Source organism: Girardinichthys multiradiatus, chromosome Y (assembly GCF_021462225.1).
Source record: "Girardinichthys multiradiatus isolate DD_20200921_A chromosome Y, DD_fGirMul_XY1, whole genome shotgun sequence".
In the NCBI taxonomy this organism is placed as follows: Eukaryota; Metazoa; Chordata; class Actinopteri; order Cyprinodontiformes; family Goodeidae; genus Girardinichthys; species Girardinichthys multiradiatus.
The window spans coordinates 21,272,937-21,292,398 of record NC_061818.1 but is presented as its reverse complement, the minus strand read 5'-3'; the positions used below and the strand labels follow the sequence as shown (position 1 = coordinate 21,292,398).

General features: G+C 40.5%; 1 protein-coding gene across 1 annotated transcript in view; it reads right to left on the bottom strand.

The window, feature by feature from the left end:
• LOC124864373 (extracellular serine/threonine protein kinase FAM20C-like) overlaps positions 1–9,554 on the bottom strand; it is a 52,031-nt gene extending 42,477 nt beyond the window's left edge. Inside the window, exons 1-3 of the mRNA XM_047359144.1 lie at positions 8,268–9,554; positions 7,725–7,909; positions 4,193–4,271 (exon numbers count right to left, since the gene is read on the bottom strand). Of these exons, the coding sequence (XP_047215100.1) occupies positions 4,193–4,271; positions 7,725–7,909; positions 8,268–8,812 (809 nt within the window). The 5' untranslated portion in view covers positions 8,813–9,554. The remainder of the gene's footprint in view (positions 1–4,192; positions 4,272–7,724; positions 7,910–8,267) is intronic.
• Positions 9,555–19,462: the final 9,908 nt, after the last annotated feature.

Here is a 19,462-nt window from a genome sequence, read left to right as displayed (position 1 = left end):
ATTTTGGCAGTGAAGGATAGGCAAAAGAAACATGAGCCAGACAGACACAACGATCTGGCATGGGAGAGGGCCTTGCTTGGTCTGTGACCTGGCTCTATTTCCCTGACAGGCTGGCAGTGCTACAGCCCTCTGGGGTATAACTGCTTCTCAAATGTCTTCCTAAATCTGTTTCTTCTCTGTTCAGATGCCACTTCTTCCCCAGCCTTTGACAGCCTCTGATTATCTGGAGATACAGTCATCTTATATTCTCAGCTTCAGTTAAGACATTAGAAGTTTCAATTAAAAAATTGTTATATGTGCAAATTAAATTTAAATTAATAATGGGTATTTATCATAATTTTTACAGATTTTGTGTTTGAGCTTGAAGTGGCAATGATTTATATGGCGATTTGGGCGGTGAGGAAAAAAAAACGGAGATGAAACAAACTGGCATCCTACCTAGGGATTTAAAAGCACACTGGGGCAAGCCTGATCTACCAGTAATTCTCAGGTTTAGACGGCATTGCTATGCTGATGCACACAGTGTGTCTCACTAGAGAACCTCGTGTATGGAAGTCAGTGAAAGTCTTTCTTTTCTATTTAACATTAGTCCATATTACCCTTGTCATGGTCTAACCACCACACAGCAGTATAGCAATCAATAGATCATTTTAAGGAAAACTCCTGTACGTTTTCGCACCAAAAATGTTGTTTGGCCCGAAGTCTAATATTTTATTTTATGGTCTCTGTGTTATTTAACAGAGACCATAAAATACCGATATACAATCTGTTATTTATTTGGCTCAAACACAAGCTACTGTTGTAGTTAAATATACTTGGTAAATATGCAGGGGTAGAGAGCATTATTCATTTATTATCAGGAGATCATTTGTTTTGACAGAGGACATATAAACGTAAAAAACACATTTTCTTGCCTAACAAACTTTATGCTCACAAACAACACCTACTGTCACCTTGATGCTCAATCTGCTCACTATGTCATCGCCATAACATGAACTGTGTAATGTCCTCATTTCACAGCTTTGGGAGTGACATTTTATGCATAAACGATTATATTATAATTCTGGGGCAAAGATTTGTTCAAATGGAGAGACTGTTTTTTGTTGGTGAAGATCTAATGTCTAAATCTTAATTATCATTCTTAAACTGAGCTCAAACATTCAATCAAAAAGTTAGACAGATAAAACAAAACTTTAAATACTTTCAGAGTTTTCCACAGGGAAGACATCTTGTGGAGTTGGCTGGCACGCAGTCAAATTGTGTAGACTCCAGGCTTATGGCTTTGTAGAGATTTGCATCCACCTCAAAGGAGGCCCGAAACATCAAACTCTCTCTGAAGCAACACTTGATGCTGTGCAGCAGGATGGGTCAACACAAACATTGCATTACAAGGATGCTCTGAACCACTTTTATTAGAATGCAACACAATTCTTAAAATTAAATACGAATGGATCAGTATGACAGAAACAACAAAAGCTCAGTGTTCTTTAACAACAGAAGTTTTGTTTCTCAGGAAGGTCTTTATTCAGCAATTCCGCTCCAAGGAGTTTTGTATAATATCTGTACACACTGCAGACAGATGACTGTGACAGTCAAAGCAAGAAGCCTGAATAAAATATGACAGGCCAAACAAAGAGCTGCAGGAATTTGTAGCTCGTGGTTCAGAAACTGACATGTAATTACTGTCAAAACGGTTTCCAGCAGAATCTGAAAAAGACAGTTTCGGTAATGTCTAAAGTAAGAAACCATAGCTTGTCATTTCCAATTTAACTGCATAATTTTTCATTCAACAGTCCTCTGGTAATTAGAGTTTTGCGATAACTTTTAGTGCATTCAATCATTTAACCTCTAGATTCTTATTCTGATTGAAGTTGTGATTTTGTCTTGAGAACCAATTATATTTCAGTGTTGCAATTTTATTTTGGTAGATTTTATGTAAATAATGATGTGTATATCGAAGAGAATCAGATACTTTCTGTTTGACAAAACTGAACAGATGCATAAACAAGAAGACATTACATGACCATTAATAATGTATGACTGTCTCTTGACATATTTAATCCCAACCTCTGCACTGAGCACCACCCAAGGACTTCACCATGGCCTGCAATTCTGTTTTTTTTCCCACCCAGCCTACCACCAAAGTTACATTCATCTACAACTCATACATGTATCGCCAGATTGTCTGTGAATCACCCACACAGACATGCACAAACCTAGGGTGATTATTGTTCTTGTCAGATGTGACTACGCTGATGATGCCTGCTGGTGTTGTTGGTTATAAAGAGATTTGCATTTATGGACATTATAGTACAGCATCTACTGTTGTAATGTTCGTTATCACAGTCTGATCAATATTCTGGAGCCATGGTTTCTTAAAATGTATGAGTTCTGCCTACTCTGGAACCACCACTCAGAATAAACACCAAACATTCTCTAACAGTGTTTCCCAAAGTATTTATTCTCAAGATAGTATTAAAATGACACACTGTATCTGACTCTTTCTGGTCATTTTTCCAAACAGCATTACCTTAAATAGAGTGATGGGTTGCACTCCTGTAGTTCCCATACCACAACCGTCTAAGTATATTTTTTTCTAAACGGCCAACTTCGTCTTTCTTTCAAACTAGGGAGAAAAGTAGCTGCTTTCTTTCAGCCATTTTGCAAGCAGTGTGCAGCAACAGGTGGAGGCTGCACTACTGTATGCTCCACACAGCTGGAGAAAACCCATCTCTCTCTGACAACTACTCTGGCATGGATATAAAGACTTTAAAACATAGGAATAGCATATTGGAAAATTTAAGCAGTTTTGAAATTATAAGCCTATAAAACCGTTGGTCTATTCTGATGCAGTTACCGGCCAATACCTATTAGCAATAGGTACTGTAAATTCTCTAAAGTATTGATTTAATTGAAATGTTAATATTAATTTGTTTAAATTGATTAAAAATTTTCACTTTTTTTCGATGTGCTACAATGGAGCAGATTTAAAAGGTGTCCCAGTCATTGAAAACTTGACTACAAACAACTACAAAACAAGTTGTGAGACCGTGTGAGATTCTCTAGGGGACACTGCCTGTTGAACTGGGGGCCCAAAGCATTGGGCCAGCTCTGGCTGGTTCAATCACATTTCTCTTCTCTGGTTAAATTGTTAAAGAACATCAAAACCGATTCGAAGTCCATTTTATTAGGTTAGGTTATTACGAACCTTCTAGAGCTTTACTCATCATAATTTCTCAAGCAGAGCGATACGTACACAAGAACACACAAATATACACACATATTTGTGGATGTCTTCATTGCTTTACCTCTTTTCTTATCCCTCTCTTCCTATATCTAATGTTCTCCACAGGGGCTCTCATGCAGAAAACCTTTTTGCATTTCATAGCAATCAAAACGGGCTTGTGAGCAATTACTTCTGATCGCCTCACAGTTGGCCTGGACTCTATTTATCCGTGTCAACATGAGAATTCATGGGGAAAAACTCAAGACAGTTGAGAGTTAAAAGGTATTTCTTTTGCAAGAGCAATGTGCCTCTGCTGGCATGTTGGGCCTCCCCAAAGACGACTATGGGATGGCTCAATGCTCGTTTTAATTAACACATAAGCCTGTTGATGTTAATTAAAAAGGAGACAGACGATTCCCCTATCAGAACAAAAACTCACTAAGAGGGGAGAGATGTGTATATGAACAGAGACAGTGTTAGTACTCAGCACTTATTACCTTGTTCAGCCCTTCTACCATTACAGTATAGCATGGCGCAGGTATTCATACTCCTCAAAATTTTCCACATTTTGTCAAGTTACAACTACACATTTCAGTGTATTATCATTGGATTCTATGTGATAGACCAACACAAAGAAGTGCATGATTGTAAAGTGTAAATGCCTAAAAAACTTTTCACAGCTTTGAAATGCCCAACTGTCAAGTCTTTATCATCCTCTTACGAGGTTTTTATCTTAGGGTTGCAATGTGTTTACAATAGCTCTATACATCCTCCCATGACCAGCACTTTTTAGATTTTTATTCCATAAAATCGTGACAAAATGAAAAAAAATATTAAAGTGTATGAAAACCTTTGCAAGACCCTGTAGCCGCCTAAAACACCTTTCAGATTGTAGAAATGTTTATAAAAATCCAGACAACTGCAACATAACTATCAAATCACATAAGCCATTCCAGTGCTACTTACTTCATAGGCTTGAACAGTGCTTGTCCATAGTTCTGGAAAGTCATGATCAACTTCAGCTGGGTGCCTCCGGATTTCATGGCTGGGAGAAAAACAAGAGAGATGATAGATTGCAAGCCTCACTGTGGAAGGCGTGAACAAAGGCACGCACACATGCTAACGTGGAACACCATCACATTTGCACAGACATCTCTGCATTTGCCAATAGTGCCATTTTGCATGAAATCATAATAGATTTGCTTATCTGTTAAACAACTTACCAGACACCATGTAATGAAAGTGAAATGATGAGGGTTTGGAGCTATGTGCAATTGAATACAAAAGTGACAACTTGCAATTAAAGAAATATCTAAATTAAACACAGAGACATGAGTCTTTTTTTTTTTTGAATCAATGACTCAACATTTCTCTGCAAACCTCCATTGATTGCACAGATCACTCATGACATCTTGTGCACATTAGCCACTTCCTTTGTCACTCAGACACGGTGACCTCCTGCATGCTGGAAGCTTATGTCTCTGACTATCAGTCATATCCGCAGTGTCTCCCTCAGGGTGATGGATCCTGAGAGTGAGCTTCCTACTTTCCTCTGACTCAAACAAAAGGGCCACCAGGCCAAGATTGTCCAAAAATACCTTGTGTATTTGTCACAATGGACTAGATTTTGAAGGTATTTGCACATTTATTATGGCATATTAACTTGAGAACATTACAAAACACTGTGCTGCTGCCCAGCCCCAATATCAGTGTAAGTTCCCTGCCATGCACCAGATTGTTGAATGAGCATGTTGGATGTATTCTGTGTTTACTGACTCTTAGTGCGGTTGTCTCAAGAGCTCCCACATTTTGTTTCTCTATTTTCTTCCCTCTTCTCTTTTTCTGTTTGTATATGTCATTGTCGTATTCACATCCTCTCTGTTATGCTCTGTCTGTCTCAATTCATCCTATTCAGCGCCAGCAAGCCTTTTCCTTTTACTGTGAGTCATTTCCAAAGGCTTCTGGATTTTTTTATACACTGTTGCACACAGCAGTACATAACCTCAGGTGCAACACCTTTTTAATTCTTAAAAAAACAGACTGGGATTAAAGCCAAAGAACACAGTGTTGACTAAGTTAAAGACGCACCTGATGACAAAAATCGAAGGAAATTTCACTTTTCAGGCAAATATATACCAATTTGTATTCATTGACCATAAAGACTTTACTTAGATGTATTTTCATCTAAAACAAGTAGAGAACACTGTTTAAAACGGAAGCTGTTATATTACATGTCAAGAAATGTCTGTCGTTCAGGCTGCGAAAAAGCATGAGAGAGCAAGACTTTCAGCAGGTGACAGGAAGAGGGAATGGAGTACAACAAAGCTGCCGTGTTTCGTTTTTTTGAGCTTTTTACCTGTGTTTGTCATAAAACATGCTGGATTTGGGAAATCTTAGAATTATGGTACGGATCTACATTCTACATTAAAAACCGAAACTACAGTTTTTATCATGTTAGCTGCTCTAACCATGCTAATCGCTTTTATCAGATGCTAAGTCAGTTTTAAATATCAACTTCGTAATTATTTTGTCTTTGTTTTCAAAAACTAAAAACTAAAAAAATCTTAGCACCTTGCTTTACAGGAATAGCTCTGTGAGACATCACATCTCTGTCTAAGAGAAACAGTTACTAAGCCCTTATGACAGGAAAACAAAAACAAAAATTGGAGACTGGAAATCAGCCTCGAAACTCTGATGCATCTCTATATGTAACACATTTACTCAATCAAGCATAGGTGGACAGCAGAGTAATCACTAATTGTTCAAATCTAAAGCGATTGTGAAATTAAAAGCTATGACCTTAGTCTCAAGAGTTGCTATGATTTAAATTTGAAATGGTATTCCTCTTGCAAAAAGCCCAAGCATAGCTTAAGTGACTGTTTCTCTTTAGTTTTCATCCGCTGACATGCAATCACAATAACATTAAATTGCATAGTTTTGTTCTACAGTCCTCCCCCAGCAGCATTTAAAAATGCCTCCCCCCGGTGCCGTGATGATAAATCCGTTGTGCCTTCACCTGTGCTTCCATGAGCATAATTTATGAGTTAAGCTGAATTCCGAACAAAAGGCCACAAACGCTTCCCAGCAGAGACAGACACAAAGGAGGAACAAAAAACAAGCATGATCTGTAAAAAATGGCTGATGAGGGAACCTTTCTAATGCCATATAGCTCATACATATTTTGTAATTTCTGCATAGCAGATATGAGTATGAAGAATGTGTGCATTAATGGGTCACTGCTGAATGTGCTCCTGAAGACACACAGATTATGCTGGGTTTTATTGCAGACAAAAGAGATGGAGGCACAAACAACATGGAGATAGCTTAAAAGGCTTGGGTATGAATGAAAATAACACAATTGCTAAATAATCATCCAAAAAAGTGTTGTAAAACTGTAAACTAGAAAACAGTTGTAGCTCAATTCAGTATGAATTTGGCATAGATTTGTAGCTAAAAACATTTAATACTTAATTTGAATGTAAAACACCTGTTTTTGGTCTATCTATAACAATTTCAACTGCAAATACAACAAAAATGCAAACCTCTGTATAGATTTTGACTTTTGTTCATAAAGGGCAAGAATACTTCACTATTAAAGTATTGAGGTAGAACATTACTTCTACAAAACCTTTACAATATTCTTACAACCGAGCCATTTTGCCTGGATTCCGACTAAATAAAAACTTTGTACAGCAACAAAACTTACATGACCCTTCCAAAATAGTATAGCAGATAAAATTTAGGGGGAAAAAAAAGAGTGTAGTCCATGGACAGACAATAATAACAAAAACTATACAAAAGATGAAGAAAATCATTCTACTGTTTTTGTCATTCTGTTGTGAAAATTGTATGCAAAAATTGCATGAAAGCACAAGAAAATAGCTGCAATTAGCATTTTTATAATTTTTTTATAGGAGGACATTGAAAGCTAGATAAAACAGCTTCTCTGGGTTAAAAACTGCTTCAACATTGCTCCTCTCTATATAATAAGTTATCATAAGATAGCTCATAAATATGAAAGTTAAAAAACAAATTTATCTCAGATATTTCTACAGCGGTCAGGCTTTATATATGGGACATCCAGAAAGCACAGACCGCATGGATGCATGGATGGACAAATAACATTCCAAGCACATCATCCTAAATACACCACGCCCATGTTAAAACATGGAGGTGGCAGCATTAGGATCTAGAATGGATTTCTTTAGGAGGGAGAGGGAAACTGGTCAGAGTTGAATTGTAGAAGGATGAAGCTAGAAATAGGGTAAAAAAAAAAACTATGACAGAAAATAAAGTCTGGGAAACCAAATATTTTTCCACACTGTTTTCTTTTTCCATACTATGTAGAGTTGGAAAAAATTCCATAATTTTCCAGACTGCATAGGAACACTCCAAATATTTACATGTATATAAAACTATCTATTTATGTTCACCGCCTCAGACGAACCTGACTGTGTCTCACCATCTCTTATGACACGACTCTTCCTGACTGACTCACCCACGCTGGTGATCCTCTGAGAGACAAGGTCTTTCAGCAGGGCATCCAGCACAGTGCTGTGCCTGGGGTACAGTTCATATCGGTTGATCCCGATGTGGAAACGCAGCCAGTTGGGGTAGGATTCTGCTGTCACCTCTGAAGTTGGAGAAAACTCATCTTCATCCTCGTTTCCCTCCTCATTATGCCTGGGGGATAATAAATAAATAAAAATCACAGGTGGGAGAGGTATAGGCTTACTGATGTAAGGAATCTGTAGAGTGAAATCTAAAGACTAGAGAAGGTAACTAACAGAAGGTAGAAAAGTTTCTCATTTAACAGAAAATTAGATTAACTTTTAAAGGTTCTGTGCAAGAATTACGATAGATAGATAGATAGATAGATAGATAGATAGATAGATAGATAGATAGATAGATAGATAGATAGATAGATAGATAGATAGATAGATAGATTAAGAATAGTATTTTGTCCTTCACAGTCATCTTCTTCACATTAACAGACACATAAAGAACTTCCCCACCGTACCCTAAAATCTAATCAGCTTACCATCCCTGGTTCCCTGTGTCTCTTGGATAAAACCTGAAGTCATTGTTTACGTTAAACAGAGTATCATCATCCGTGAGGGGAGGAAGGTCAACCTTGTACAAGGAATGCTCAAACAAAGCCGACAACTGGGAGAGCGCCTGGGTGGAGACGGTGCGCCCCCCGCTCGCGTCCCCGATCAGCGGCTTGTGCTCCTTCGCCGACGGTCCCGTCCGCCCGCGGGAGTCCCTGGCTCTGTCCCCACTGGCCGCGTTCTTTTCCAGCGAGTGGGACGTCAGGTTGGAGCTGGGCTCGTTGCTGAAGTCCTGCAAGATCCTCAGGGTGTGCTTGTTAGGCCAGCCCGCCTCAGCGGCCGATCTGGCGCGTTGCTTCCCCCAGCCCTGCGACTCCCTGCCCGGGTGCTGTGCGCACTGGCAACCGCCCTCCTCGCCGTCCGCTCCGGCAGCTCTCTTCTCCAGCTTTGGCAGCAAGTCTATCATGATGTGCAGGGTGCACGCAATTAAAAACACCATTAGGATCAACACTCTGAATTTACGAAACAATATCATGGTTATTTATGCGATATTTTCCCTTAAATAGAGCAAGCTTTTTAAGATCCAACAGTAGTATGATATGAGAAAGCAGCAATATAACTATGTCGATCTTCTATTACCATTTTACTCATAATAAGCGCTAAAATTCCCATCATATTCAAGAGTCTTGTTCAATTCATAATTGTCCAAAATCTTCATGTCTTGACAGGTGGACTTGCATTTAAAAGTGCTCTTGATGAGCTAGATGTGATGTCAGGGGGACGTCAGTGTGAATAAATGTTTCAGGAGATGTAACAAAGGGGACCGGGGTCCCGTTAAGCGCATCGATGCTCTTCCTTTAACCTGCTTCCCAGCGCGGAGTGAGACATCAAACGAGTCATAATTGCTTTCTGTTAAAATATAATGTCACCACAGAGGTAGATTTCACGTAGTCCGCTGGAATCAAGCGTCCCAATGATATCTGAAATTAATTTATAAGACCATAAATTGAGAAAACAATCCGTGAAAAGAACAGGTTATCGGCGAGGTGCTCGGATGCTGCTCCACTTCTTTTTTGACTGCGAGCGTCTCTTAAGTAAAATCAGACGCTGCCTGGCAGGTGTTGCGATCCAGGTCGTGATTTTGTCCTCTCAGTACCGCCTTTTCTCCCCCCAAGTGTTCATCCAGGGTGGGTCTGTTAAATCTTAAGACATCTGAGCCCAGCCTCGGTGGCGTCATGAGGAAGAGATTGGCTGCGTCCATGCACATACAAGCAGCACCACTGGGACATGAAAGGCGAGCTTTGGGGATGAGACGCTCTGGGAGCTAAGAGGCTGCAACTCTCTGGTGTGCAGCCAGAGGGCGCTGACGCAACCTTGAACTTCCGGATATCCAAATGCCTGCACCATTGACGGCACAGTGTAGGTGTTCCTACAAGTTTAATATACTGGTTCTCAGACAGCTCTGTAGACCCCAAATGGTACATATTTATGACTCAAAGGGTCTCATGTAAAATGATTACCATTATATTGCTTCCACATCACTAAAAGTTGCATAAAGCTTTAAAATAAATTAATCTTTTGCTGGAGTAGCATATCAAACTGAAAAATATCCAATATTAAAATTAAACTGTTTTTAGCAAAATCATCAATACCACATTCATTGGCTGTTCCTCTTTACACTGTCTATCATCCATAGTACTGGATCCTCTCTTGTTTTCTTGTATAGGGTACAGGTTTGGCGACTGATATAGGCATGGAAGAAGCTTTATGCCGTGGCTAGTGAATCATTACTGTGTTGATTTGGCCATATCCTTCAGGTAATTCTACTGTAAAAGACCAAATGATGACCAGTTTTTAATTTACTAGTAGCAATCACCAGCTCTTTGTTTAAAATCTCCTGGTATTTCAAGATTTTCATGATGCCATGCACTCTAATAAGATTCCCAGGGCCTTTGGAAGTGAAACTGGGCCACAGCATCACAGAACCTCAACCATACTTAACAGTAGACATGAGGTGCTTTTCCATGTATAATCATCCTATTTTTCACACTAAACCCAATTGGAGTTGGGTTTAGTGCCGTGGGTTTATTATTGAGAGCAATGTGTACCAGAGTCAAATTCCTTGCTTGGCAATAAAGCTGATTCTGATTCAGGAGTATTTATTACTGAAAGGCGTAATCTTAGTCTCATCTGACCAAAGAAGATGCTTCCATTTAAAGTCCCGTTAGAATTAAGAAAGCTCCACATGTTTATGTTTGTTGTGGTAGAACAGAATGGGCTTTTGATTTCGCATAACTCCTAATCAATGTTGGCATGACAATAACACCAGAGGTGGATTAGCAATCTGTTGATTCTGGTGAAGTCTAGAACAGGCCTCCAGTCCAGGGCCGCTGGCCAGCTTGGTTCATTTACCAAAAATGTTACACTCACTGTTCCTTAACAACAAGTAACACTAGCGGATGTGTGCATGTATCAGAGCAAACTGGAGCGTGTGAGCCTGTTGTGGACCTATGAGTGTAGGTGCAGGTGGATCCAGAAGGTGACTTCAGCGGTCACACCTGACTTCCAACAAAGATATTTGTAAGTTATGATTCCTTAAGCTAAGAGCCAAATTTGCTGTTTGTTGTCCACTGCTGGAAAAATTTAAGAAAGTTAATCTCACTGGTAGAACCATGGAAGAGCTTTTTGGCTACAGTGCATCTTTCAGCAGCAAAAACTTCTAGTTCTAGAGATAAACCATTGACCAACTATTGACTCACCAATTGTGATATCAGGTGAGCCGTTTAAAGCAGAGGAGCCTCTACAGGCTGGTCATGATGGTGAGGGTGAAATTATCTTGTTCTTTTGCTTTGTCATAGTTATTAATCACATCCCAATGCTCAATTGTCAACTAACATATTAAAAATAATTCACAAGATCTTCACATTGCAACTTGTCAATGTAGTTAATTGTGAACAGAAGACAATGGTGATGTATGAAACTGGAAAACAGCACATCTACTGGAATCATTCTAAGATGTGACAGTAAGGGAGAAAGGAGCCAAATTTAGCTACAATGGCAGGATCAGACTAATTGTATCTGGATATTTTATCCCGTGCATAATAACTTTGTATAAAAGTAACATCCTAAGCAACACCAACATTGAAAACTACTGAACACATTCACTAAAAATACAACGGCTTTTTGAGCAAAGGCTATGGGGAGTTTTAAAGTGCTACTTTTCTAACTTCCTATAGCAACCAGCACTACTGCAGTGCAAACAGTAACAGCAACACAGGTGTGTAACTGGAACAAGTGAAGGTCCAGGGTTTATTTTGTTATTTTTTATTTCTTTCTTCTTTCACAACATTGTAAAAATTTTGTTGGCATTTACACTTATGAAATAAGGCAATATAGTGATAAATCCCTGGAAAAAAATCTGTAAGGGGCATTGTGAGGTGTAGCGGTGGAGCGGGTGCCCAATATACAAAACACATAGTCTTTGTCGCAGCCGTCCTGGGTTTGATTCCCAACCTTAACACCCTTGCTGCATGTCTTCCCTCCTTCCCTCTCTGCCCATTTTCTGTCTGGTTACTGTCAATAAAGGCCACTAGTGTCATTTGCTGTAAGGGGTCAATGAGTTCTCTAAACCAGCTTGCGTACCTCAGGAACAAGTGGCAATTCAGTTTTTGTTTTATTTTATTATTTCAGTCTTTCTCCACAAAACTAGTATGTTTAATACAATATTTAATGGCATTAAAAAAAAAAAAAAAAAGTTCTTTGCTGCTGCTTCTGCAAAATTAAGGATTTTCTTTTGTACTATCTCAGAAAACCTACAAGTTCTTCGTTTACAAGGGCGGGACGTGTCATGATGAGGTTTTATTGCTTAGACATAAGTAACATATTTCTGACTGAAATGCTTCATCTTTGTTATAATGTCTTTATATGACCTGGCTCGGCCCAGATTACTTTGACTCCTGAGCTACTTTATCAAACCTGGTGGAGTGCTTTGGCAGACATCAGATTCAACAACTTTTTCATCTTCTGTGAGGGAATATTAAGCTTTGGCTGGAACTTTGGTTTTTTTGAAAGGTAAAAATATTTTCACATTGAAGAAAGGAGAAAACCCAAAAAGCAAGGAATGTTTTTGGCTTATTCATTTCATTTCAACTATATCAAGCAGAAACCCTGGTCAGACACTAGAATAATGAATGTAATTTTAATCAAGTGCTTTCTAATCAGTTAATTACATTCCTCGCATAGTATTCCACAGTTTTGTAGTCATACATTTTGTAGACAAAATACACCCACCTGCTGTGGCACAGGTTATTTAGTCTATTTCCTGATAAAGTGGAACCTGTTTTTATGTGAACTATGGGAATGCAACACATTCAAAGCAATTACTGCATTTGACACTTGGGTCTGGGCTGGGCTAGATTTCTGTCTAACTCAGAAAAAATGACCAGTACATTAAAGCCTTGAAGTTTCAGTTTTGCCAAATGCAAACTTTTGCCTGCCAGAAACACATAACAAAAGTCTATTTAAACTCTTTGTTTTTAGCTCACTCAAATCACACAAAGTACAGAAATCTAAGGAAATTATGCATAATTCCTTGGCTGGTTTGTGCTTGCTTTGCACAATTCACGGTGTGGGCCAAACTGGAAGAGTTTCTTTTGGCTTCTGCCTCTCCTCCCAAAGGTGTTGAGCTGCAGTCCGTAGCCACGGCTAGATTTGTTCTCCCAAATAAAGCAAGATCTGAAAGTTAACAAGCCAATATAAAAGATCTCCCTATTGCAACCTTGGCATCCTAATACATATCTCACAAAAAACTAAAATTATATGCATAGGCATGCCTGAATGCCAGAAATATTATCTTTGAATTATATAATTTAAAGCTGCACAAGATGAAAAAAAAAAAGAAAAACATATGTGGGATTTTGTATCCTTTGGAGTTGCAAGTGGAAACCTGTTGCTTTTGGCACACAATATCAACATGTGTTGCCAGTGAGGAGAGAACAGATTCATCTAATTTCCACTTCTGTGGTGTCTTTCAGGAGGGCAGGTTCAGACTGAATTTTCTGTTATCTCAACACAGAAAACTTATTTTAAAAACATACATGCATTTTTCTCCCAGAAGATTTGTTAAGAAAATACATGTTTGCTCATGCAGTTTGTGTTCTTAACTATTGGGCAGAATGAGCTTCTCATCATTGGCTTGCATCTGAAAAGAAAAATATTTATTATGCAGACTGGGCTGACTATTATTGCAATCATGTGGTAATTATTTGAATGTGGTGATCTTAATATTTATTTCTTGGGGCAAGAAGGTGCATCTGAGGCTGAAGGAAACATAAAAAATATTTCTTCTATTGTTGGTGCAGAAACATGGCACTTCTTCAAACTCTCACTGGAGAGATCTTTTTCCATTTGGTCTGGCTTTGTGGTCCTGTTTTGCTTCAGACCACTGCACATTTAATAGCAACCCTCAGGTTATCAGCCTTGTTGGGTCTGTTGTCTCTCGTCTTCCTCTTGACAATACTCCATAGATGCTCTGTGGGGTTCAGGTTAGGCCAGTTTGCGGGCCAGTCAAAAACAAAAACAGTATTGAACCAGCTTTTGGTACCTTTGGCCATGTGGTAGAGTGCGAACTCCTACTAAAAAATTAAATCAGCATCTCCATAAAGCATGTCAGCATAAGGAAACATACTCTAAAATTACCAAAAGGAAGCATGAAGAGCTCTTAAATGTCCTGCTAGATGGCTGTGTTGACTATGAACTTCAGGAAACACAGTGAACCAACACAAGCAGATGACATGGCACTCCAAATCCTGACTGACCGTGGCAACTTCACACTGGACTTCAAGCAATGTGTATTCTTTGCCTCTCCACTTTCTTGATGACCTGGGACCTTAATCCTTGGACCTTGATTTCTAAATAAAATTAAAACATTATGTCATGATTTGAAGGGTTTTGAGTTTTTGATTTTCCTTTCGTGTTTCTACTATTCTACTATTTTTGCTATTTGTTTCTACTTTGCCATAGCCATTTTGTAATCAATTTTATTAAGCCCACCTGCGTCCTGCCTATTACTCGCCCTGTCACACCTGTGTTCTGCAGTATATTTACTGTTCTGCTCTGTTTGCTCCTTGTTGAATAATACTGTTTCTAAAGCCATGCTATGCCATGCCATGCCAAGCCTGTCCATGTCCTCGACTGCTGCAATGCCAAGCATGTCCATGTTCATGCCTGCATCTGCTACCTCCTGTCTGCCTGTCTGCATTTTGGATCCATTCCAAGAACCACCTTTGTGACACTTTAATGTGAAAAGAGGACTTTGGATCGCTGAGTTACAGTCCAGTTCTTTTTCTCCTTAGCCAAGGTATGATGCTTCTGGTTACTGGTTCAGTATTTGTCTGTTTGTAGTGGCTGTGTCAAATCACTTTAACAGACTTTTCAAGTCACACTCAGATGGGATGACTAATGTAACTTCTAAAAAAGCTGAAGCAAAATTGGATCCTGCAACATGACAATGACCCAAAACATACCAGCAAATTCAATGGCTGAGAATTACAAAATGGAAAGTCGTGAGCCGAATCAATGCTCAGGTCTGCAGCAATCTTTGAGATGCTGTGGAATGACTTGAAATGGGCTGTACATGCAAGAAACCCCTAAAAAAATGCCCTACCTGAAAGGAAGGAGCGGCGCAAACTTTCCTTAGACTGATGTCAAAAACTGGTAGATTGCTAAAAGAAACAGCTCACCAGCTATGTATTAGGGGTGTCCTAACTTTCTCCTAAGTTAGAATATACAATTTTGTTGATATCTTTTGTTTAATGAGTAAAACAGAGTCTTTATACTGTTTACCTCTAATTAAATTATGTACTTCTCAAAAGATATCAATAAGATGTCTGAAAGATTACACATCAAAATGCAAACGTTTCTGTTGAAATAACTAAATACTGAATGGGTTGTACTATTTTTTTTCCCACAACTACTGTATAACAGTTTTGATTATTCCATGAACAGGCTACATTGCTCCCAGTCTGCAGATTTTATGATGGTTACTAAGGTTGTCTATAAGTAGGATGGAAGGCAGATGTTTCAGTTTTCAGGCTTCTCTCCTGCAGAATCAGTTGTCACTTTTTGATCATAAGACAGCCACCCTGTCTACTTTTTAAGACTAGGGTTAAAACTTTACTTTGTGATAATAAACCGTTTAGTTAGAGTGGTTTGAGTTATGCAGAGCAATCTCTGTAGTTGCACAGCTATAGGGTAATGTTGCTGAAGGACATGCTTACCACTATTCCTTGATTTTCTCCTACTACTCCCCATTTATCCTTTATATGCATTTACTATTGCCATTTACTTTAGTATTTCCTCTATCTTTTCTTGGATTACTTTGATATTTATGTAATTAAATTGGATCTCTGTGTTTCATAAAGTGCTGTGAGATTACATTTTTAGTGAACTGATTCTAAGTAAAAACATCTGAGTTACACATGATTTAATTAAGCTTCTTAATATTTGAAAAGGAAAGAACAGGGGAGTAAATTATGAACTGAAACGAAGGATTAAAAGAAAGTCCAGAGACACTCTGGATTCAGATCTTTTTTTGCCCGTTGGAATTCGCAGAGAAATATGTTTGTGTCTGTCTCTGTGTCTGAAACGTTGACCCGAGGGCTTGTCTGTTCCTGAGGTAGGCAGCAAGACCATTGAAAGTTCAACTTGATTTCCCAGACCTCACATATGAAGATACAAGACCAGTTATAAGTTATAAAATAATGTAGACCAATAACTCTGTCACTAGAAGAAGGGAAAACACAGGTCTGAATCAGGCATACAGACATCTCCTAAGGGAGCAATGGTGAAAAAACCCCAACATTTTTATGACTGTCTTCCATAAAAGGATAAAAGTTTCATCAGTTCAACCTCTGGCTGGCAGTTATATGACTCTGATGATTTGTTAACAGTTCAATTCAAGATGAAAGATAATGGGTGTGTACATTTTCTAAGCATATAAATTATAATTGGGGACTAATCTCAAGCAGTAAAGCAATAGAAATGTTCTGAAATGGCTTATTGTTAGGTATAACAGGCTGCTGAAAGAAAGGAAAGACTGGCTGAGGGACACTGAGCTGGTGACTGAAATGGAGAGAAAGGAAATGAGTGTGAGGGTGGGTGCTGAGCTGTGACACATTTATTCACTTGACTGAGAACAAGCTGGAAATGGACTTCTTTGGGGACATGTGAGGAACATTGTGTAAAAGGAGCCCATCATTGACAGTAATGTCTAGGGTTTGGTCTAAAAAAAAGTTATCTTCTAAACCTTTAAATCAGTGTTATCAATGAAATTGTTTTTTATTTCTTCTGGTTGGGGTTTTAATTGCTGTTTTAAATGCGGAACTGTTCACAAGCTTTTAGTTTCAGGTCATAGAGATCAAACATAAAATAAATAATTCAGTGTTACAGTAAATGGGAAAAATGTAAAAGGCGTTGGATTGTTTAATATTTTGCCCCACAATACAACCACCAATAACATATTTTAAAGGGGTTTATGTTAAAGACACACACAAAGTACTGTCTTATTGTCAAGTTGATGGATAACAGCACATGATTTTCAACATTTTTACAAATATAAAAGGTGTGTGCATTTGGATTCAACCCACCCCAGAGTTGCAGAGTTAATACTTTTGTCGGGGAAGGACTGTGGGTCGGACCAAAGCGCAGACAAGAGCTCGGTAGCCGCATCATAGTTACTTCCTTGTTTATTCATAAAAGTCCAAAAGGTAACAAAACACACTGCAGGGACGAAACAAGGACTAGATCAAAACTTGCGCAAACCTGCAGGAACTCATAGCAAGGCATAGCATAGTCCAAACGAAGCATAGGTATCCAAAGCGTAGCATAAACGAAGCATGAACAAAGCATAGACATCACCGACATAGAAACAAGGAACCAGCGAGGAACTAAACAAACAGAACAACTAATATACACAGAGCACAGAGAGGGGAACAAAAGGCAGGTAATCAAAGAAACAGGGAACAGGTGTGACAAGGAACAGGTGAAACAAATACAAAGGCTGAGGATGGGTGAAAGGACTAAAACAGAAAACACAAACTAAGCAAGAGAATAAATCAGAGGAGGAAATAAAGAACTAGAATAACTATGAACTAAAGTAAACAGAGAAACTAGAGGGGAACATAGAAACAATAACTTAAGAAATAAACAAAGAGCCATAAGGAGAATCAAAATTACAAAATAAACCAACAAGTCCAAAATGTCACTCCATGACATAACCCCCTCCTCAAGGTCGGATTCCAGACGACCACTTGGAGACTAAAACAAAAGTTCAAAACAACCCGACCAGGGCGGGCGGAGGGGGCCCCGGAAGGAGGGCAAGCGTCCAAAACACAAACCACCAAACCAGGGTGGGCGGAGGGGGGCCTTGGGAGGAGGGCCAGAGTCCAAAACAAAAATAACTCCCAATAAACAAAACAACAAAACCAAAGTCCATAATCTCCAGGGGCGCATAACAAAATCCAGGAGACCTGCGACGAAGTAGCCATCGAAGTGGTTGATGATCCGGAGGCCGGCAGTGACGAAGTAGCCAACGATGAAGGAGCCGATGTCTCGGAGGTCTGCGGCGAGGATGCAGGCTGCCTGGAGTCCGACAGCGGAGATGCCAGGCAAACCCACGAAGCGAAGAGTCAAGCAGTGTATGACGTGGCGAGATCCTCAGAGACTTGGCCCTGGCGTCCAACTTGGACCCAGGCAGAAACCCTGAAGACTTGGACCTGGCGTCCAACTTGGACCCAGGCAGAAACCCTGAAGACTTGGCCCTGGCGTCCGGTTCGGAGTCAGGCAAAGAGTCAGGCAAAGAGTCGGGCAAAGAGTCAGGCAAAGAGTCAGGCAAAGAGTCAGGCAGAGTCAGGCAAAGAGTCAGGCAAAGAGTCAGGCTCTGGTGTGTCAATCAAAGTCAAAAAGTCAGTCCGTATCTCCAGTAACACCCCCAGAGGAAACTGAGCAGGTGCTCAGGACCAGGTCTTGGAGACAGCCCATCCATGGGCTCCACCGAAGCATGGTGTGGGAATGGAGGCAGCCCTCCCACGGGCTCCTCCGTGTCATGACGAGGCCCTGTAGACCCGGCGGCGGCCGCTGAGGCTCCGTAGACCCGGCGGCGGCCGGCTGAGGCTCTGTAGACCCGGCGGCGGCCGGCTGAGGCTCTGTAGACCCGGCGGCGGCCGGCTGAGGCTCTGTAGACCTGGCGGCGGCCGGCTGAGGCTCTGTAGATCCGGCGGCGGCCGGCTGAGGCTCTGTAGGCTTAGCTGCATGCTGTGAGTCCAGAGGCATGGCTGCCTTAACGGCCACGAGAAGAGGATCGAAGGGACCTCCAGCGGAGAGTGGAGCTGGAGCGTCTAGCCATCCCTCTGCAAGAAACTCATCTAGTAAGATAGTGTGCACGTCAACCAGATCCTGAGGATTGCTAATCAAGTGAGGAACACACTCTAGGCAACGTGACTTCATAAGTTCCTTCTTGATCTCCTGCAACCCAGCCTGAACCCATGGCGGAGCAGGAGGTCGCACCGATGACCGGAGACCAGCAGAGGGCATGACGAGCTCAGGTGCTGCCACTGCTGCTGCTACTGCTGCGGACGTGACGAGCTCAGGCGTTGCTGCTGCTGCGGACTGCTTGCGGCGCCGGCGACATCTCCGACGAGATGGGGCAGGCTCCGAACTGGGAGAGTGCGCTGCAGGCAACTCTGGCTCCAAAAACGAGGAGGAAAAGTAGACTGGAGCTAGTGACTTACTCCGGGGATGAGGAGAGGGTCTGTGATGCAGCGGACCGGTACCCGGAAGAGGCCTAGCCAGTCTTGTGCCCCAAAACGGTGACCGCTGCTCTCTCTCCTCCTGATCCTGACGTGCGCTCTTCTCCGCGGCACGTCGGAAATACTCAAACAAGGTAATCATCTCTGGTTCTGCTTGGTCCTCTTTTTGGCTGGTTCCTAATGTCGGGGAAGGACTGTGGGTCGGACCAAAGCGCAGACAAGAGCTCGGTAGCCGCATCATAGTTACTTCCTTGTTTATTCATAAAAGTCCAAAAGGTAACAAAACACACTGCAGGGATGAAACAAGGACTAGATCAAAACTTGCGCAAACCTGCAGGAACTCATAGCAAGGCATAGCATAGTCCAAACGAAGCATAGGT